This window comes from Stenella coeruleoalba (assembly GCF_951394435.1).
Source record: "Stenella coeruleoalba genome assembly, chromosome: 17".
NCBI classification, from domain to species: domain Eukaryota; kingdom Metazoa; phylum Chordata; class Mammalia; order Artiodactyla; family Delphinidae; genus Stenella; species Stenella coeruleoalba.
In genome coordinates, this window is record NC_137163.1 from 27,477,617 (window position 1) to 27,500,085 (window position 22,469).

At 38.4% G+C, this 22,469-nt stretch overlaps 2 protein-coding genes across 5 annotated transcripts in view; one reads left to right on the forward strand and one right to left on the reverse strand.

The window, feature by feature from the left end:
• Positions 1–1,744: 1,744 nt before the first annotated feature.
• On the reverse strand, positions 1,745–12,951 carry ENY2 (ENY2 transcription and export complex 2 subunit). Of its 2 annotated transcripts, none has more exons than XM_079902429.1 (5): positions 12,804–12,951; positions 11,306–11,382; positions 7,465–7,535; positions 6,086–6,160; positions 1,745–3,512 (listed from the first exon to the last, which is right to left on the reverse strand). In XM_079902429.1, exons 1-5 carry the CDS (start codon positions 12,807–12,809, stop codon positions 3,436–3,438), a joined length of 306 nt encoding a protein of 101 aa, XP_079758555.1. In that variant the 5' UTR covers positions 12,810–12,951; the 3' UTR covers positions 1,745–3,435. The 2 variants fall into 2 exon arrangements, with proteins under 2 accessions (XP_079758555.1, XP_079758556.1); XM_079902430.1 differs by having other exon boundaries at positions 12,876–12,929.
• A 214-nt stretch (positions 12,952–13,165) lies between these two features.
• Positions 13,166–22,469, forward strand: part of NUDCD1 (NudC domain containing 1) — a 96,251-nt gene continuing 86,947 nt past the window's right edge. For all 3 annotated transcript variants that reach the window (XM_079902426.1, XM_079902428.1, XM_079902427.1), the window contains exon 1: positions 13,166–13,385. In XM_079902426.1, coding sequence (XP_079758552.1) covers positions 13,268–13,385 — 118 coding nt within the window. In that variant the 5' untranslated portion in view covers positions 13,166–13,267. The remainder of the gene's footprint in view (positions 13,386–22,469) is intronic.

Here is a 22,469-nt window from a genome sequence, read left to right on the forward strand (position 1 = left end):
TCAACTCATCCTGCTAAGTGCCATTATAGTGATTTTTTTTCTATTCTGATCAAGTTATGCTGGTCTTTATTTTTGTAGGTATTCTCATGGCAATTAATATTATTTATAAATTCCTGAAAAATAAAAGCAGCTATTTTCCACACAAGTGTAATTCATGTATCTAAATAAATCTAGAAGACACATAGTAAATAATTACATATTTTTAGTTTTTCCTAGGAGTAATGTGAATCCATATTGCTTTTTCTGATTACCCAGATTGCTTTTTATAATTATCCTAATAATATTTACAGTTTTAAAAATTATTTTCATTCTTTCCAGGTCAGCATTATCAGATCTGTTGAGCAGATGAGGAAACTGAGGCAGAAGAGTCAGCCTTACCTGATAATTCAGTATAATAGATGAGACCACAGTTCAAATTGTCTGATTGCACCTCTTAGTTTTCTTGGAAGATTCATCCAATGACTTTTGTGTGGTTTCTAATGGTAAATATGAGGGGTTTTTATGGAGTCACTGAGTAACATGAGATAGCCATTTACAAGAAGGGTTAACACACACACACACACATTGGATCATTTCCAACATCAGCTACTGAGCAGCTGTCACAATTCTCTTGAGTTGGATGGAGTCTTTTTTCAAGTTATGAAATGTCCCATATCCAATTACCAATCCCCAGAAAACCCAGGCCCTGGCTTTGCACTGTGCAACCAAATGATACACTTGTGATGCCAGAGCAAAGCGATTACATAAATAATTTACTTAGGTCTTCTTTAATCCTATACAAGAGGAGCTTATGGTAATCTTAATTAGTATTTTACTCACCCAGCACAGTCATGTAACAGTAATCTTCTATTGAATTTCCAACATTGAGCACGAAAGGGTGCAAGATTTTTAAAAAATGTGTTCCTAGTTTACATAAATCAGTGATGTGAGTCAAAATATACACAAAGTCCGTTTATTTAAAAGGTATCAGTGTTCTAGATGCAAACTGTAATTTCTAAGATGTCAAAAAAAACCCTAGAGGTGGTGGGGGAGTTCTCAGCATTATTATTTTAAATCTAGGCTCTTTAGTATTTTGAATTGCTATTACATATTTTTGATTCAGCTATTTTTGTTCCATTTCAAAATATTTTCATAATAACTTGTTTTCCATTTTCTCATATTTGCTTTTGAGCTATTAAAACTTATTTCTATGAGCAATTTTTGATTCGCTTTCATATACAGTAGTATGAAATAAAAACTACTCATTTTTAACATTTATGTACCATTTAACATTGTTTCCTTTTTGATAATCAGTAGCAGAATGGTGAATATAACTATCATTACTTTGGATCATTGCTTTACAAGAGATGAGGCGAAACAAAAAATTCTTTGGGGTAGTTTTATGATTTTTTTTGTGTGTATCTTGGACTCAAAATTTACATAATTAAGTCTAGTTGGTTCAATGACTACACTTAAACTATAAATTCATCAGAAATATAAAGTTGTATCTCTAGAACATGAACCAAGAATTAACATAAAGGCTTTCCTCAGCTACACTCAATTGTTACCTTCTTTGGTGCTCCTATAATGTTCATTCACTAGTGCATTCATATATTCCTTTGTCCATTCACCCACAAATGAGTATCATACAAAGTAAAAATTAGTCATGTTTCCTTCCCTCCAGGAGATGCATGTTGAAGTTTGAAAACCAGTGTTGAAATTAGGCACAGGTGCTTCTTACCGAAAAACAGTGGTGGGGAATCTAAACCAGAGCAAGAAACGTCAGAATATTTCGGCAATGACTCAAGCTGAATTTTGAAGGGCAAGTAGGAATGCCGTAAGTAGAAAGGCTTTCCATTTTCGTGGATTTTCCAATGTATTACAGGTGTAACAACTTGGTACTTTTGGGGCCTCTTTACCCAGAGAAATAAGTACATGGCAGATCAAGAAGGGCCTAGGTGGTACGGCAGAGCTTGAATTTTACCTTGCAAACTAAGAAGTTATTGAGAAATCTCAAGTAGGGGAATAAAATGACCAGGCTTGAATTTTAGTAAGGTCACTTAGGCAATAATATGGAAGATATATTGGAGGAAACACGGAGCAACTGGAGTGCGGAAATATTAAGAGCCGACTGAAGTAATCTGGGCTTGAACTAAGAGGGCCTAAGTTAAGCAGGCAGGGGGACAATTTAGTCTTGCTACACTCAAAATGGTCTTGATCAGCAGCACGAGCATGTTTGAGAAGCTTGCCTGAAATACAGAATCTTGTGCCGTATCCCTTACCTTCAGAATCAGTATTTTAACAAGCTCCTCAGGTAATCTGTATGTCTGGGAGGCACCACACAGTAGGGGCAGTTACTGGAGGAAAAAGAAAATCACTCTCAGGTGGGGTCAGTTTGAGGTGTTTATGGAACATTCAAGGAAGCTGATCCATAGCAGTTGAGTGTATGGATCTGGAGGCTGGGCTGGAGATGCAATTTAACATTTAGCAACCTGTTAGTATTTGAAGCCATGGTCCGACCCAACTTTCCTGGTATCTGCCCAGGAAATTATATCATTAGGCAGAGGGCCCAGAGGGAGCACTAAGAAACACCATTATTTAAAGTTCCATACAGCAAAAGGTATCCACAAGAAACAGAAGGAGCTTCCAGTGGTAGGTATAAACAACGTGAGCAGTGGGAAGAGTTCCAAGTGGCCGGATGGTCAACATTCTTGTTTTCCAGCAGAGGTCACATAAGAATAGACAAAAGTCCATGGATTTGCCAATCTTGATGTCAGTAAAGCTATGGGTGGAGATTATTTCCCATTAAGTTCTTTCTTGACCTTAGTAAGTGGGGATGCAATTTAGTTTCTGCTTTCAAAGTTCAGATGAGTAGAGTATGTGAGAGGAGCTTGGTATGGAGCCAGTTTGCAAATGTTCTCTCTTCCAATAAGATGGTAAATTCTTTGAGGAATAAGGAAGGCACATAAAGATGAGTAAGACCCGGTCCTAACCCTCAGCGTTTATAACAAATAAGAAATAAGATATCTGTAGTACAAGGTGGGACATATATTATAAAATATTATAGGAATTCAAAAGAGGCATACACTACAACCAAACAATCAGAAGAGGCTGCTTACCTCTCCTCAACTGTTATTACAGAGATTTGCTTACTTAACATTTACATACTTAACACTTAAACTATATTCACTGCTTGACTTTTTCTCTTAACAAATCTGATGAACTATTAATAAAGTCCCATTTATTCCAAAATCCAAGGAAACTTCAAACTCATTCATGAGATATTTATTAAAATAACACATTTAGGGAAAAAAATCAATACAATTGTATACATCATTACTGAAAACTGTATACCATCATACAAAAAAGGATTTTATTTTGGGAAATCAATTCCTAATTTATGGCAAGTTTTACTTTCAGAAATAAAACCACAAAACAACACAATCTAATTCAATCTTAAAGGCTGGCATGCTGAGCAAGGAATGTTCTTATTCTTTGTAGGAGCTCCTTCTTTACACTGTCAGGTACCAGGGCTGAAATATAAAAATAAAAACATAAGAGTAAAGAAGATCCCAATTAATATACGTCAATTTGAGATTTGGTATTTTATTCAGGACTACCAACAAAATAATTTCAAAAGTAACCCTTATGCTTCAATAAAAAAATAAAGACATTTGAGAAAATAAAGTATATTTGCAATTCATTATTTGAATGAATTATCCAATACCTAAAAATATATTGCACATGTGAAAATTCTGTAAACTAGGAATAGAAAAGGCCTTTTTTAAACAGAGGCTGTAAAAGATTAATGAATTTGATTCAAATGCAACAACTTAATAAGCTTGGTCAAAATTACCATAAACCAAAACAAAAACTGAGAAAACACTGCTAATCTCTCTACTACACAATTTCTTCAATTTGATATGAAAAAGAGCAGCAGGCTTACAGAAAAATGAGCAAAGGAGATGAAGAAAAGGAGAGGCATATAGTTCTTGAATGTAAAAGGAGTTTAACCTCAGAACAAATGAAAATTAAAACCACATTCAGATAGCATGTTTTACCAATGAGACTGGCTAAAATCCAAAGGTCAGTAATGTATATATTGGCAAGACTGAGGGAAAACTGGCCCTCTCATATTAGCTGGTGGGAGAATAAACTGACAAAACATTTTGGGAAAGGTAATTTGGCAATACTGTATTGAAATAAATGCATATACTTGAATGAGCAAAGATGCAAAAGCTTCAACAGTAGCTGTATTTGTTATAGGCTTATTTTTAAAATTTTGAACCATGTAACTGTATTATCTACTCAGAATATTAAACAAAAAATGGGAAAACGGGAGTTCTCTGGTGGCCTAGTGGCTAGGATCCCAGGCTTTCACTGTTGTGTGGCCTGAGTTCAATCCCTGGTTGGGAAACGGAGATCCTGCAAGCCGTGTTGTGGCATGGGGAAAAAAAAAAAAAAGGAAAAAAAGCCCTGCTCTTTGAAATTTAAATTAATATTAAATGTCAATAAATAAATCTACACTATTTTCCCCCTTTTTGGCTACTAAAAATAAGGACAATAGGGAATTAACTATACAGATACTCCTCTTTATAAATTTACTGTAAGCCCGCCTAGAAATAAAGACTACATAATTAATTCAAGTCCACTGCAAATGTGATCATTATGTATGTTAAATATACTTTTAATCAAAATTATGGTGATGGAGAACAGATCAGCTGCCTTGGGGTTAGAGATGTGGTGTGACTATGAAGGAACAGCTTGAAGGGAGTTTTTTAGAGTGCATCTATACATGTGTATAAAGTTCATAGAACTGACACTAAAAAAGGTTCAATTTTACTGTATGTTAATTTAAAAAATAAAAACAAATACCTCTCTTGACAATAAAAAGAACACTATGAAAATAAAAGAAAAGATTTATTTTTACTTCTCTTTTCTTTTTTGCTCATTCTCTAGCAAGGGAGCTACAACGGATTGAAATGTCCAACACACAAGTATTGAAGGAGAAGCAAAGGATGATTTCTACCCTGTTAACAGATTAAGTTCTTAAATGTTAACAGATTAAGCATAAATTACAGAAGAAAAGTAGAAAAAGAAATTACAGAAATTTATTTTAAAACATAAATCCATGGGGATAACAATAAATACTGCTTTTTCCCCCTCCTTTTCCTGAGACATGATTGACCAAAAAAGTCATGTTGTTTAGCTGTAAACAGCCCTAAAAAGATGGCTGGAAAGGACCACGAGATGTTGTCGCTCTTTCCACATGGTAGCAGTTCAGGGGACTAGTATTCCTTAGTAATAATTTTAAAATCATTTACTTTTCACACTTAAAATTCTTTTTACTATTTCTGTGTGAGGAAATAACTAACGGGTCATCTAATTTACCTGCTTCCACTTACAATACAACTCTCCCTCCCCCCACTGACTTCCTCAAATGAAATGATGAAAATAATCTCGTTACACTTAATTATATGATGTAATTCCTGACTTAATACTTATTACATATAAATATTTTGTTAATAGTTTGTTAATATACTACTTCCTCTCTTTCCTTTGGCTTCTCTAAACAAGGTATTAAAGGGAGAAATTAAGAAGGTAGTTGAAGTATGAGTCTTAAATATGAATTACCCTGACCATGAAGTTATGGAGCTACCAAATTCGTAATCAGACATTCAAGAAGACATTTTTGTTTATTTTTAGTAAGGAAAGAGAGCAATGACTCAGGGGCTGGTGTAAAGCTCTGAATTATTAAATATCAGGCTAAAGTTTACAAATCCTAGCTTCAGGTAATATTTGCCTCTACAAAATCCTGTATTATAAAAATGATCTGTTCTAACAACCACATCAACTTACATTTGTGTACTGTTTTAACAGTGCAAAAACGTTTTACACCTCTTACTTGTTTGTTACTCAAGACCATGCACAAAAGTTGGTGAGGCAACTATAACTCTTCCCAAAGAGGAGATGCAAGTACCCACATAATTTTGGAAAGGGTGCTTTTCCTTGTAAAAAGAAAGAAAAGCTGCACCAGCAAAAGAGAGAAAAAAAAATCGTGTCTTAGCCCACAATTCCTTTCACACAATTTGTATTCATTCCTTACCTCTGCCTTTTGGTGTGATTTCAGCCACCAAGTCATCAACAGTAACGTGTTCTAGTCCTTTTTCTTTAATTACCTCTTATGCAAAAGCAAAAAACAAATCATATCATTTAAAATCATTATCTGTAAGAAAGATTTTCATAGAGGAAGGGTTAAGATCATGTTTTTAGAGTACAGACTGGTCTTTAAAAAAAAAAAGAGGACACTTCTTTTTTTCTTTTCTAATGAAGGTTTATTTCAACCTTAAACACAGTATGTATTCACCAGATCAAAAACATAAAATAACTATAACACTTAGAATGAATCTGAACTGTAAATTCAAATCTAATATTTGTAACTGGAAACTTACAACTGCACAGATCTTATTTCACGATAATCATATCAGCTCTTGAATGTATGGAGGGGAAAAAACTGTAATTTAAGTCTAACTTGTAATTTCACAGCCCCAAATTAAAATATAGAACAACTCCTTCGCTCCTTTCTCTTCTCTAGGCTGGGCCAAAAGAAGGAGAAAGGAGTTTACACTTATTGGACCCCTATTATGTGCTGGGTGCTTTGCATCATTTAATATTCACGATAAGCTGACAGGCTGGGCATTTTTCCCACTTCAGAGGTGAGGCAAGTGAGGCTTAAAGATTAAATAACTCATTCAAACACGACTTGAAATCCAGCTCTAGTCTTACCAGTGAAGGTCTGTATGACCTCAAAGTCTATGCTTTTATTAATTTGGCACATTGCCTTCTTCCGGTTAATGATATAGTTTCTATTATCATTTGTAGAAACCAATATGAGAATTCATTATAAATATCCAGAATTCCAGCATACCAAAAGCTGAGCCAGAAAGGAAGGAGGCTCATCTTAGTGACACTTGTAATTATATCTAATGGCATAATCATCCATACCTAATTGCAATTTAACAAGCTCCCATTTTATAATTTTAAAAATACACGTAATTTTCTAAGAGCTTTTATAGATGAGTTTTTCAAAAATAACACTGTTAAAGATAGGAGATATAATTCCTGTAAGTCTGCCAACCGTAAAGTGCTCAATGTGTTAAGAAAAACAGACTAGGAATAATTAATGTTTCACTTTGAGTAGGTACAGCAAAAAAGGTGGGATTCCATATTCCATGCCAGAGGAAATCTTGCCTCACTTGTTTTAAGAGAAACACGAAGAAAATTTCTAAAAATTAAGGAATAGGTCTACATATTATCACTGAGAGGAGGTAATCTATTACCATCAAGCTTCAATTTTCTATTTGTTTAAAATTATGCTTGAGCACTCAATATATCTTAAAATACTGACTATAATTTTTCTAATGAATTCCAAACCAACACAGTTGAGAGCTATGGAATTAGCTTATCTTCTAAATGAAAGATTACCTTTACAGTGTGCCTTCAACTGATCCTTCCAGCCACATTCAATTAATTTAGCTCTCAGCAACTCTTTGAGGCTGTTGAAAAAGAAGTGTTTCCAAATTAAACTACGATAGTGTTCAAGTGTACAATATCTTAGATAGGAATGCTTGAAGCAAAGCTTCAACTGTTCAATTAAAAATCCCACCTTCCAGTTATAAAACTTTAACCATGGCCTAATCTTGGTTCTACCACTAAAAAGTTCTTTGGTCTTATGCAAGTCATTTAAATGCTGGGCCTCATTTTTGTCATCAGTAAAATTCAATGAAGTGGATGGGGTACAATTCTTCTTAAGAAACCCTACTCTCTGGCCTTCTTACACACTTTCTACTTCCCTCCACCAACAGGAATATTGTGGGTTTTGTACAACTTCAGAAGGGTATTAGTTGAGTTTGAAGCAGCTGTACTTTTGAAATCTTCAAACTCCAAAATCCATTCTTTAACTACAAATTCTTACCCATTAGCTCTCTTATTGCCCCATTATATATCTAATCTCAGACTTGCCCTTCCCTTTTTCTCATTATCCTTCTAAATTACACATTAACTATGGTATTTCATTAATTCTAAGACTGTGCTTTCCCACATTTTAACAAGTCAGTAATTGGCATGCCTATCATAATTTAATTGGCAGTATTTTCTTTATTCTTAAAGGTTAAAAAAATATTGGTGGGTATTACAACTAATGGCATCATGGGTGCAATAAAATATTTTATCCTTCTGCAATACCTAGTCTTATAAAACCTCAATCTTCAACCTAAATCACCTCATTTCTCAGCTTAAACATGTCAAGTCCCAAACCAAACTGCTTCTTTTTCAGTATTCCTAACATCCACTATGTGACATTTCCATCTAGATGTTTAAGTCATTTAATCGTAACAGGGACAAAACCCAACTCTTGCTTTTCTTCCATCTCAAGCTGTTCTCCTTGTCAGACTGGCCACTCCATTCTTCCGGATCCTCAGGCTAGAAACCTTGGCAGCATCCTTCACTCAGCAATTATTTTTATTTATTTATTATTATTACTTTTCGCGGTACCCGGGCCTCTCACTGTTGTGGCCTCTCCTGTTGCGGAGCACAGGCTCCGGACACGCAGGCTCAGCGGCCATGGCTCACGGGCCCAGCCGCTCCGTGGCATGTGGGATCCTCCTGGACCGGGGCACGAACCCACGTCCCCTGCATCGGCAGGCGGACTCTCAACCACTGCGCCACCAGGGAAGCCCCACTCAGCAATTTTGATAACACTAACGTCCAACCCATAAGCACATCCTATTGGTTCCAGTTTTAAAATATATACCTGAAATCCAAATGTTTCTCACCACCTCTGCCATTACTACCTAGTTGAAGCCACCATCTTCTCTTGACTGGACTGTTGCCAAAGCCTCCTAACTCATCCCCCTGCTACTTCCCTTGTACACGTCCTTCTCCTCTCACTGCTCAAAACCCTCCAGTGGCTTCCCAATTTACTCAGAATACAATTTCAAGTCCTTACTACAACCTAAATGACCCTGCATGGTCTGCCCCCTCCGAAGCAATGCCTCTGACTTTACTGTTTCCTACACCCAGCTGACTCAGTCTTATTAGTTTCCATGGGTTCCTCAAAATGCCAGGCAAGGGAACTCCCTGGCTGTCCAGTGGTTAGGACTTGGCGCTTTCACTGCTGGAGCCTCGGTTCCATCCCTGGTCCAGGAACTAAGGTCCCACAAGGCACACAAGGAAAAAAAAACGCCAGGAAAGCTACTGTGTCAGGACCATGGCTCTTAAGAGTCCCCTCACTCCCTCATATCCTTTTGATCTCAGTGAAGACTACTTTTTTTTCTTATCCAAAATAACACACCTGATTATTCTCTGCTTTATTTTTCCTCTAGAACTCATCACCATCTGACATATTACATATTATTTTCTGTCTCCTCCCATTAGAATGTAAGCTGTGTAAAAGAACAGGCTTCATTTTGTTCACTACTATATCTCCAGCACCTAACAGGACATGGCATATGGTAGAAACTCAGTAACTTTAAGCTGCATGAATGAAAACAGATAAAAAAACAGTAATACATAATACCCTACACCCGTTATTGGCAATACTATCCTCTCAGTTTCCCAAGGCACTGTTCTAGAGGCTTTCTTCTTCCTCATTCCTCATGTCAAGGGTTGTTGATTTTACTTAAAAAAAAAAACCTGGAAGTTCTCCTTTCCATTTTTTCTGTTTTCCACTTTTAACCTATTATCTTCTGCAATTTATCTCTAGCCCTTCAAGTCTATCCTCCATACTGCCAAAATAACATTCCTAAAGTGCAAATATGACCTAGTCAGTCCCTTTCTTAGAATTTTTTAATGACTCCCACCACCCAAGGATAAAATCAACAACAGATGTTTTTGCAAACTACCACCTATTTTCCTGCCATTTCTTTGACAGTAAAAACACTCCACAACTCTCGGTGTAAGAAATCCGGGTAGGGCTCTAGCAATGGAAATGTGACCTAGGCAACGCTGATTATGAATGGTCTATTACCTTAAGTAGGATGGTAATCTAGCTAGGTCCTTTGCTGAAACTACTAGGCGAACGGTAGTCTCAGGTGGAGAGATGTAAATTTTGAACCGCTAATTTCTGCCACCTTGTGGGTAGTGCCTTCTTGAGAATAAAGCCAACAGAGAGGAAAGCAGAGATGAGAGACGGAAAGACAGACATGTTCTTGGCAACAATTTTTGAGTGCCTGAAGCACCTTCAAGCCCTAGACTTTTAGTCACACGATCTTATATGGAAATTGGCTGAGCCAGTTACTGAGTTCAGTTTCTTATCATTGTGAATGGAAAGATTTCTGATTATACAAAAGCCACATTTCTCCTGTCCACTGTCTTTCACATTTTAACTGCACAGTTCCCCAGAATATTATCATATTGTAACAAATCTCTTTGACTTTGCATATTCGGTTCCATTTGCCTAGACTGTTCTTTCTCCTTTACCGGGTTGGGGAACTGCGAATCCTTCTTATCCAGCTGAAGTACCACTTCTACTATTGTGTGAGAGCTTTACTGATTACCTTAATCCCCAGGTAGAACTGAGAGATCCCTCTTGTTCCTTATATATATTTCTCTCATACAATTTATCACTCTGCTCCTGGAAGCCTTTTTTGATTCCTTAGACTCTCCTCTGTACTTCCAAACCTGTTCATTCTTCAAATATTTACCTGGCCAATTATGTGCTAGGCACGATGCTCGGTATACAGTAGTATTTCTGCTGTCAAGGAACTCAGATTCTATTGATACAAACTAGCAAAGGAGGTGATTATAATACAAAGTGATTAAATACTATGATGGAACAAGGTATTTGGGAGTTAACAGATTTCTAGAACAGATGATACTTAAATTAAGACCTGATAATGAGCTAGAATTAGTTAAAGATGGGGGGAAGGAAGAAGAATGTTTCAGAGAGTAGGAATAGCACACATTGCTCTGAGGTTAAGAGAGCTTGGTAACTGAAACTGGTCCATCATGTTGTCTCCCTGTTAAAAAGTGGGTAACATTTTATCTTCAATTGTAGTTATCTGGGTATGTATTTTTCTTCTCCATTAGATTAGACATTTTTTGAGAGAGAGTCACTTCCTGTTCATCTTTGTACATGATCCACTTCCCTCCAAGTCTTGCAATATTGAACAGACCTAAGCATTTTTAACAGATGTTAGGAATTGCTTTTGATAATCTCAATTTTCTGTAATTATTTCCACTGACATCAGTTTTGTTACTTTTTAGATTCTTATAACTGTAATTTAAAGATGTTAAGTGTAATTAATTAACACAATCGATTACTTACCGTTCTCTTTCTCCAGTTTCTATCAACTTTTGGTTAATTGCTGCTCTCATCTGCGCATCTTTGTTCATCTTGCTAACCTGAACATCAACATGTATTTTCAGATATAGAACACTTACAAAGCATTTTCTTCTAAATCCTCTCAAGCACCTCAACACATTTAACATTCTGTCTATCAACTGAAGGGGTGATAAATTTCAACAATGTGTTAACAAGGTCCTTACTCCTAATATTATTTACTGCATCCCAAGAAGTCATGATCATGACTTTACAATTTTCTTCCCCCATGTACCCTTTATTAATAAGTCTCTAGATAATGACAATTACTGTAACATTTATTAAACACTTATGTACCTGGACCTGAGCTAACGCACTGAGTTTTTAATCTCATTTAATTCCCAGATCTTATTCTTTTATGCAAGTACTATTAACATAGTTTGTATTTTACAGATGAGGAAACTGAGGCACCGAGATAGAAAAGTGGTGAAGGCAGGACTTGAACTCAGGTTCTGTGACCCCAGAAGCCGCAAAATACTTTAACCACACATAATAACTGACTGCTAATCATTTCTGCATCTTAATTAACTGTATTCAAAATTTGGGGGAAGCTATATAACCTAAATATCAATAGAAGAGTAAGCACAGTTTGTGAAAAATGAAATTCCTGGGTAAGGATCTGAAGTGCTTTACTTTACTTTCCATTAGTATGTGCCCAGAATTACAACTGCCAAACTAGCTTTAAGTATGTGTGTGTGTATATGCTCTTTATCAAAGCTTGCTGGTTGGGTTAAGGAGAAAACAAATACCAAATTAATTCCTAACTTAGAAAATTCTCAGTTTTCAGTAAAAACGGACAACCAAAACGGTGTAAAAAGGACAGGGAGGATAAACTGTAAAACTTGGAATAAGGTAACGTTACTCCACTTATCTGTCACCAACTTGAGACTACTTTTGTTGTCCCCAACCTCGCTCGCCACCTCTATGAAGACTCAAGACTGGCAGTGAGTTTTCAGAGTTTTTTTTTTTTTTTTTTTTTTTAATGGAACAGGAAAAAGGAGAGGTTGAGAAGTGACTAGGATATGTTTGCTTTTGCAGTTGGAGGCTAACATTTTCAAAATAATACTAAGGTCTAGTCCGTACCATTAGCAGAATACTGAACTTGATCTCGCCTTGGCCCCCAAAATACGGAGAGTGACCTTGGACAAGTCAGTTCTTAAAGGCCTCAGTTTTCTCACTGGTAAAACAAGGGCGCTAGGGGATCCCTCCCAGTTCAGACAGTCTTTGGGAAAACAGAATAGGGCGGAGACAGCGGGAGAGGCGGGAGGGGAGGAGCCAGAAAACAAAGCGAGGACTGGCTTCAGGCCAACTCCGGTAGCACGCCCTGTCGGAGAGCCCTACAGGCCCGCGAGCGCGGGTCGGGGAAGCTAACGAAAGACAGCACATCGAAAGGAGCCTGGGCTGGGCCCGGGTCCCGGCCCTGAGGACCACGGGCATAGCTCACCACCATCACCGCGGGCGAGGGCCGTCCCTTCCCAGCGACGAAATGACCCTTGCGCTGACGACCGTTACCTACCACACTCTTCGGCTGCCCGGACCTAGACCCTCAGTAGCTCGGGCACCTAAGCACACAGAAAGCTAGCACACGCATTTCCGGGGCGGGGTCTCGCCACCCTGCCTATAATGTGAGAATTTAACCAGCGCGGGCCGCCTCCTGGTCGCTCGGCCCTCTGGGTAAGAGAGTCCAGATCCTGCTGTCACACGGGCATTAAGTTCCCTAAAAACTACATATCCCAATATGCAACAGAGCCAACTTCCCCGTGGGCACTACATTACCCAGAAGGGATGTTACGCCGCAGTGTTTTCTGGGATGGGAAGCACGCCGCCTCCCAGCCACGGTAATATGCGTGAAGCGCGGACCTTTCAACCCGAACTTTATTAATTCTCACGCTAGGCCCCCGGAAGGCGATGGAGGTGGCCGCTAATTGCTCCCTGCGGGTGAAGAGACCTCTGTTGGATCCCCGCTTCGAGGGTTATAAGCTTTCCCTCGAGCCACTGCCCTGTTACCAGCTGGAGCTTGACGCAGGTGGGTAGCGGCGGTGCCCCCTAGCACTATGTTCCTTTCTCCTTTTGGCTTCCGAAACTCGACGCTTCCCGCATTTTCTTCTTTTCTGACTCCGGGTAGCCAGGCGACCGTGGCCTTCCTCACGGCCTGCCGGGCAGGGGTGGGCCAGAGTGGCTGGTTCTGGAGAATGATGCCCATCCCCGGCCCCCAAGGGAGCCGCCTTCGAGTGGCTCTGCCGTAGCGGGACCCTGGGCCGGCTCTAGGCTCCGCTTCCCGTGCTCCGAGGTCCTGCATGCGAGTGCTTTCTGGGCTCCGCCCGCCTGTCGTTCCTGGCCTGGCCCCTGCTGCGGAGAGAGCTCAGGGCAGGCTTTCCTCCTGGAGCATTCCCTGTAAACGTGTGCGTTGAGAAGTCACACCTTTTTGGAGGACCTTCTGCTTCTGTTTCCTCTGGCCGAGACCCAGTTCTTAGAAGAGAAACTCCATTGCAGTTAGGAGCGTTTTCAATTACCTACGGGCCGTCAGATTAAGGACTCTATCGTAGATTACATCTCGAGAAATATTTGAGGAAAAGTTGGTTTAGTACCCACACTTCTACTACTTGTTTTGTTTATCTGTAGGTGGCGGGAATATTCATCCTTGTTTTTACAAGGTAAAGAATGGCATTTTTGTTAATGATAAAGAGCTCAAAGATTGCATTTTTAATACACAGCCCTGCTGATTCTGATGCATGTTGTCAGTGGATCACACTTTGAGAAATAATCTAGAGTTAATAAGTTTTATAGAATCAAATACGTGTTTATTCATTTAATATATAAATTATATAAGTTCAGAAATCTCTGTTGAGAGCCTGTTTTATGTTACATGTTGATACAATCAAGATGAATATGACACAGCCAGTAACATAAAAATGCTGTTGTCTAGTTAGGAAGAAAAGTGTAAGCAAATAATTATAAGACAGTAAGGCAGTGATAGGGATATGTACAAAACATATTGATAACGTTTCAGTATCTTTCCCAAACCAGCCTGGGACATCTGGGAAAGCTTCTAAAAGAAGTTGATATCTAAGTTGAGCTTTAAAGAATAGGTAGTTGATCAGGGTAAGAGAAAATGAGCTTGATGTTTCTTTTCATTCCCTTCCTTTCTCTCTCCCACCCCATATAAATGAATGATACCACCATGTTAGTTAGCCTTGCATTAAAAAACCACCCCAAAACTCAGTGGCTCAAAACAGTAAGCAGTTATTATTGCTTACAAGTCTACAGGTCAGCTAGGTGGTTCTAGTCATTACTGTACTTTCTCATATGTTTGGGGTTTCTCTGGCTGTAGGCTGGTTTAAGATGATTTCAGATGGTCTTTATCCTTCAGCATGCTGGCACAGGGTTATTCCAAGAGTCTTGTCTTGAAGAGTTTTTCAAGCTCTGATTGCAGTAAGTGTGCTATTGTCCCGTTGGCCAAAGCAAGTTGTATAATCAAGCTTAGAGTCAATATGGGAAGCTCAAACCAAAGGGCATAATAGGTCCAGGGAAGCATAAAAAATTGGGACTACTAGTGCAGGTTGACATAATTGCTCATGCGAGAGTCACCTTTGGTGTATTTCTTCTCTTTTATCCCCTATTGTTTCTCAGCAAATCTAGTCAGCTCAAAATCTTGACTTCTCCATGCCTCTACCATTGTGCAAATCCTTGTTATCTCTTACCTGAACTGTAGTACCTTCCTGACTAGGCTTCCTGCCTTCGATTTTGGGCTCCTTCATTCCATTCTTTGGAAGGCAGTACTTATAGTTTTTATTGATAACTACATTTGTTTGATATCTGTTTCCTCCACTAGACTGTGAGCTCCATGGATACAGTGGTGTTTCTCTTGTGCTTGGCATAGTGGGTACTCAATACATTGAGTGAATAAAGAAGAGAGGTTGTTGAGGTCATTCCATTCATGGGAAGCATGAGCAAAGGGAAAAAATTAGATTGTGTGCAGGGCACTATTGCTGTATTGCGTGAGCAAAAAATCTACTGGGGGGCTTCCCTGGTGGCGCAGTGGTTGAGAGTCCACCTGCCGATGCAGGGGACACGGGTTCGTGCCCTGGTCCAGGAAGATCCCACATGCCGCAGAGCGGCTAGGCCCATAAGCCATGGCTGCTGAGCCAGCATGTCCGGAGCCTGTGCTCCGCAACGAGAGAGGCCACGACAGTGAGAGGCCCACATAACGCAAAAAAAAAAAAAAAAAAAAAAAAAAAGAAAAATATACTGGGAAAATGAGAGGACTTAGGTGAGGGCACGTTTTCTGTTTTGGACTTTATCCTGTGAGTCAGTGTTTCCCAGACTTTTCCATGGGCAATTACAATAAAAAATAAAGCTCAGCTGTCATTGATTTACCAACTTTTTAATTTGCTAAGTGCAGGTGTTTCTTAAGAACTGTCACGTACTCACCCACCCTTTCATAAACAAAAGGATATTTTGACACCAAAAAAGCAGGAAGCAGAATCTCACAATAAATAGTCCTCTTAATCGAATACATTAACTTTATGAAAAACTGAGTTGTTCTTTTTCGCCCCTCATTTCACCAGTGTTGGTCTTAGATTTTGTTTGGGATGCACAGGTGGAGGTGATGAGGTGCCATTTAGGGTTTTAAGTGTGGAAGGGAAGTGGCAGGTTTGGGGATTGAATGGTTCACTCCTAGGCTCTGTGGAGATTGAGTTTGGAAGATGAGGGGAATGGAGATGGGGAGACCAGCTTGGAGGCTTTGCAACAGTTCACATGAGGAGCTTTCATTAAGAATTAATTGCTTGAGGAGGAGGATGAAGAAGAGGTTAATTCTTTTAAAAACTGCCATTTCTAGAGATATTGTGAGGTGTGATTGAGCTACTCCTCCTGACAGTTTGATTTCTTTTATAACCAACCTAAGGGGTTCATGTTAATTCAGCAGACTGTTGGTGGGCACCTGTGGTGTGTGAAGCTTCCCAATTGGGATGTGAGAATGAAGATGTGGTGTCTGGTCTCAAGTTGCTTGGAGCTTTGAGTTTTATTCTCTTGTCTTAAATGTTATTAAGTTGTTCTGAAACCCCCTATGCTACATAAACAGTAAATGTCACTTTGTCTTTTTCTTTTCCAAAGAACTAAGCAAAAAAACCTTTTGTATAAAATTGTAACTGCCCTTTGAGCCAGCAGTTCCACTTCTGGACATTTATCTTATATTTTTTCCCTAGACTCTTCATTAAGTAAATGTATATATTTTCCTCCTATATTTCACCTAGCTAACTCATACTCTGTTCTTTCATCTTGGTTTACATGTTACTCAGATTCCTTTCTTGACTATCTAGTAAAAATCTATACTATAGAATCTATACAAATTACAATCTGTACTTTTCCACAGTACCTGATTCTTCATAGACTTTATCACACTTTAGCATTTGGTGTTTCTCTGCTATATCCATTTCTCTGCTAAGACTGCTAGTTCTGTATTGAGGGTCCTGTGTCCGTCTTTTTCAGTGTTTCATCTCTGGAGCTGCAGCATGACTGATGAATAATAGAAGATTTTATATCACAACCTAAACAGCTTTATTGAGCTATAACAATAATCTACACATATCTAAGTGTATAGGTTGATAAGTTTTGACATGTGTTCATATACACTCATGAAGTCATCACCACAATCAAGATATTAAACTTAGGGCTTCCCTGGTGGCGCAGTGTTGAGAGTCCGCCTGCCGATGCAGGGGACACGGGTTCATGCCCCGGTCCGGGAAGGAAGATTCCACAGGCCGCGGAGCGGCTGGACCCATGAGCCATGGCTGCTGAGCCTGCGCGTCCGGAGCCTCGGTTCCGCAAAGGGAGAGGCCGTAACAGTGAGAGGCCCACCTACCGCAAAAAAAAAAAAAAGATATTAAACTTAGCTACCATCCCCAAAAGTTCCCTTGTGCCTTTCTGTAACTGGCCCTCTGTTCCTCCCTCTCCCCTCTCAGTCCCTAAGCCACAACTGCTCTGTCAGTGTAGATTCGTTTGTATTTTCTAAAGTATTATATACATAGAATTACACAGTATGTACTTTTTTGTCTGGCTTCTCTTACTCAGGATAATTACTTTGAATTTATTCTTGTTGCATGAGAGAGAGATTTTGAAATCCCTGGCTATAATTGTGGATTTTTCTCTTCTTCCTTGCAGTTCTGTCAGTTTTTGCTTCATATATTTTATGTTGCATAAACATTATTGATTATTATGTTCTTGATAAATTGACCAGTTTATCATTATGAAAGAACCTTTATATCCTTGGCGATAGTCTGCCCTGAATTCTCCTGTTTGATAGTAAAATAGTCACTTCAGCTTTCTTCTAATTAATGTTACCATAGTGTATACATATATATCTTCCATTCTTTTACTTTTAACCTATTTGTGTCTTAGTATTTAACATGCATTTCTTTCTTTTTTAAAAATTTATTTTATTGCAGTATAGTTGATTACAATGTTGTGTTGATAACATACATTTCTTTTTGGCAAAAATAGTTAGGTCTTTTTTATTCAAACTGATAGTCTTTATCTTGTGATAAGACTTTACATTTAATGTGTTTATTGATTTTGTTAGGTTTGGGTCTTTCATCTTGCTGTTGGTAGTCTGTTGGTCCCATTTAGTCTTTGGGAGAATGGAAGTTTCCTGCTTTTCTGCCTTCTTTTGGATTGAGTATTTTTAAATGAATCCATTTTTATCACATTCGTTGGCTTATTAGCTATAGCTCTTTGTTTTGTTATTTTAGGGTTTATAGTATACATCTTTAAATTATTACATGGTGCATTCAAATGGTATTGTACTGTTTCATGTGTAGTATAAGAACTTTACAAAAGTATACTTCCATTTCCTTAATGCTATTGTTGTGCATTTTACTTTTACATATTACTATAAACTTGTAATACATTATTATTTTTGTTTAAATAGTTAATTATCTCTTAAAGAGAAATAAAAAGTAGAGAAAAAAATCTTATATATTTACATTTCTGGTGCTCTTCATTCCTTTATGTAGATCCATATTTTTATCTGTATAATTTTCCTCCACCGGAAGGACTTTTAATATTTCTTGCAGTGTGGGTCTTCTGGTGATTAAATATTTCAGCTTTTGTATGTCTGAAAACACGTTTATTTTGCCTTGATTTTCAAAAGATACTTTTGCTATGTGCGGAATTCTAGGTTAACAGCTTTTTGCTTTCAGTACTTTAAAGATGTTACCCTTGTCTTATTACTTGTATTGTTTCTGATGAGAAATTGTATGTTAGCCTTTTTTTGCTTTTTTTTTTTTTTTTTTTTTTTTTTTTTGCAGTACGTGGGCCTCTCACTGTTTTGGCCTCTCCCGTTGCGGAGCACAGGCTCCGGACGTGCAGGCCCAGCGGCCATGGCTCACGGGCCCAGCCGCTCCGCGGCATGTGGGATCTTCCCGGACCAGGGCACGAACCCGTGTCCCCTGCATCGGCAGGCAGACTCACAACCACTGCGCCACCAGGGAAGCCCTGTATGTTAGCCTTTGTTCTTTTATGCATAATATCTTTTTCTTCTCTGGCTGCTTTTAAGACTTTTCTCTTTCATATTGGTTTAGAGCGGTTTGATTATGTTGTGTGTTGATGTGGTTTTCCTCATGATACTTGTGCTTGGGGTTTGTTGAACTTCCTAGATCCATGGGTTTATAGTTTTCATCAAGTTTGGAAAGTTTTCAGCCATTATTTCTTCCAGTTTTTTTTTTTTTTCCTCTGTTTTCTCCTTTGAGGAATCTAGTTACCCATTTTTGGATTACTGGAAGTTAACCCCAGCTCATCAATGTTCTTTTTATTTTTTTCTGTTTTTTTTTAAATCTTTCTTTGGGTTTTTTTGTTTGTTTTTTTGGCCCTGCTGTGCAGCATGCAGGATCTTAGTTCCCCGACCAGAGGTTGAACCTGTACCCCCTGCAGTGAAAGCATGGGAGTTTTAATCACTGGACCACCAGGGGAGTCACTTAAATCTGTTTTATTTTGGATAGTTTCTATTTTCATGCCTTTAATTTCACTAATCTTTTTTTTGCAATGTCTATTCTGTCATTAATCCCATCTAGTGTATTTTTCATCTTAGCTATTGTAGTTTTCATCTCTAGAAGTTTGACTTAAATGATTTTTAATACCTTTCATGTCTCTGGTTGTCATTTTGAACATTTGGAATGTACTTTAATAAATATTTTAATTTTTTTAATTTAATGTTTCATTAAACATTTTAATGTTTTAAAACATTTTAATGTTTTGTTCTGCTAATTATAACTTCTGTGTCAGTTATGTGTTGGCTTCTGTCGATTGGGTATTCTCATTGTGGGTTTTGTTTTCTTTCCTCTTTGCATGCCTGGTAATCTTTGGATGCAAAAAGTTGTGGATTTTACCCTACTGAGTGTAAGACATTTTTGTATCCTTATAAATCTTCTTGAACTTTGTTCTGTGATGCAGTTGAGTTACTTGGATTAATTAGATTAATTCCACGAGGTCTTGCGTTTATGCTTTTTTAGCCTTGTCTGGAGCAATGCTCAGTCTATGGCTGATTATTCCTCACCACTGAGACAAGACTTTTCTGTGTACTCTGCCTATGAATTCGGAGTTTTCTCTGGTCTGCCTAGTGGGAACAGTGACAGCTCCTAGCCTTGTGTGAGTACCCAACACTGTTCCCTCTAATCCGTTCAGATGGTTCTTTCCCTAGTCTGGGGTAGTTTGCTCAGACATATGCCATTAGTTCTCTGCTGAATATTTGAGAGAGACTCTCTGCAGATCTCTGGAGTTCTCTCTCTCTATGGCTCTCTCTTCTCTGGTACTCTGTCCGATGAACTGTAGCTGTCTTGGTCTCCCCAGACTTTCAGCTCAGATTCCTCAACCCAGGGAGCTGGTCAGGTTCTACCTCACTTTCCCCTCTTTGTGCTGTGGGCTGGAAACCCACTCATGGCACTAAGCTGGGGCAGTAGTAGAGCTCACCTCATTTGTTTCTCATCTCTTAATGATCACTATCCTTTGTTGCCTGTTGTCTTGTGTCTTGAAAATTATTGTTTCATGTAATTTTGTCTGGTTCATTTTATTTTGTCTTACTGGTTATTTCTGAGGGAGGGATAAATCTGATTACTATTATTCCATCTTGGCTGCTCAATGCATATTTTTAAGGGAAAAATAATTTTATAGAGTAGTAGAGCTAGAAACAAAATTAAAATGGGTTAATGAGGGTAATGAGAAAATGGGAGTGTAGACTGTTTTCTAGAGAAGTTTGAGAAGTACATGGTGGGAGAGAGCTCTGCTTTGAGTGCAGAGCGAAGAAGAGGAAATCTTTTTCATGTGTTTTGAGAGTGGGGAAGTTTTCAGCATATTTAAGTGGAGGAGAAGGGGCCAGTGGAGAGGAGATAACCTGAGGAGAGGCCTAGAAGAGGCAGGAGAGAATGGAATCATAAACAGCTGTGAGAATTAGCCTTGGAAGGGAGAAGAGGAACCGGGAGATTAACACTTACTCTTTTTCTTAGGTGTCACATAGCAAGTACTTCACATAATTTAAACTTGTCAATAATTTCACAGGATAAGTATTATTAACTTTTATTACAGGTGAGGAATCAGGGTAGAAAGTTAGGTAACTTAACCTTAGCCATCAGTGGCTAACCTGACCCTACAGCTCATGCTTTTTCTAATGCACTTTGTGGTCTCTGGGCTGTTTCTTCAGGGCAGGGAGAATAAAAGCTGGCGAAGGTTTAGGCTATAATTGGAATAAAGGGAGAGCAGAGCCATGTAACTTATTTATGTAAGTTTACTATAAAATTCATGCCTACTCTTCTGGAGGAAAATTTGGGGAAGAGAAGCAGATCACTGTGTTATGGTGCAGAAGCATTGTATAGAGGAGTAGTGGGAGCAATGCTGCTAATTCTAGCCCTGCCTTGTTCTGTACATTTTGCTTCAGAACTAATACACACCTGTACTCTTGCTTTTTTACATCTTTATATGCAAAGAGCAAACACAGTAACTAGGTGAACAGAAGACTTAACTGATCATTTTTAGAAGATAAATGGTCTAAGAAGTGACCTTTGTGAGTTAACGTTCTTTGGCCCTTCCCCTCCTTTAAAAAAAAATACTGTACTTTGCTTATGTAAGTATTAGATTGAATCATATTCAGTTGGTGTCAAAAGAGTTGAATATTGACAATTTCATGTGGTTCAACCTAACTGTGTATTTTGAAAGGACAAGAAGCAGTAATTGTGACCATTGTTAGCATGATTAGGACACGGATCATGTCTGTTTTATTTACCAGTATTTGCCCAATGCCAAGCACCATGTCTGGCACGTAGTAGACATTCAATAAATAATTTGTGAATGAAAAACTATAGGTTTTTGAGGTTCCATGCATGTTTTATAAGAAATATAGGTAAAGATTAAGGGAGATTCCCTTCTTGTTAGGCCCTAAGTTCTTTTTCATAGAATAAGAGAGAAGGCTTTTTCAGCAAACTGTTTTATTTCTAATGTAAGATAATGTTAATAAAATATTTTACTACAGTGGCTTCTTAGCCCTCTGTTAAAGAGGTTCCTCTTCTTCAGTCATATCAAAGATCGAGCTGGATTGGAGACTCCCTGCTGTCCACCCCTCCCTTAGTCTTTACAAAAGAGCCCCATCAGTGGTTAAGCTCTGTCACATTCTGGACATTGCTTTTCTCCTTTCATTTTTCTCTGCCTGCCCTTTTATACTCAAGTTGATTGACAGGGTAAATGCAATAACTTTTCCTTTCTCATTTGGGGCCAGAGAGGTGGCCTTTTTCTGAGCACTGTCAGCTTTTGCAAAATAGCAAGTATGTAATGTGCCCTTCATTTGTGTCCTAATAACCTACATAAATTAATCTTGTCAGAATGCAGCAACCTAAGACTTAGACTATTTCATGGTTTCCTAATAATGGTTTTCCAGAATCAATACAGTTACAGACGAGGTGTTGTATCAAGGCAAAGGGCTAAGAAGTCTCTGGCTTGTTCAGGTTTGGTCAGGGGTCTTTGGTACAAATATGAAGAAAATGTATTTGTTGTATCATTGCCTAATATTACTGCTTTGGAACATTCTGTTACCACGTACACTTCCTGCAGCGTCGAGTTGAATCCACAC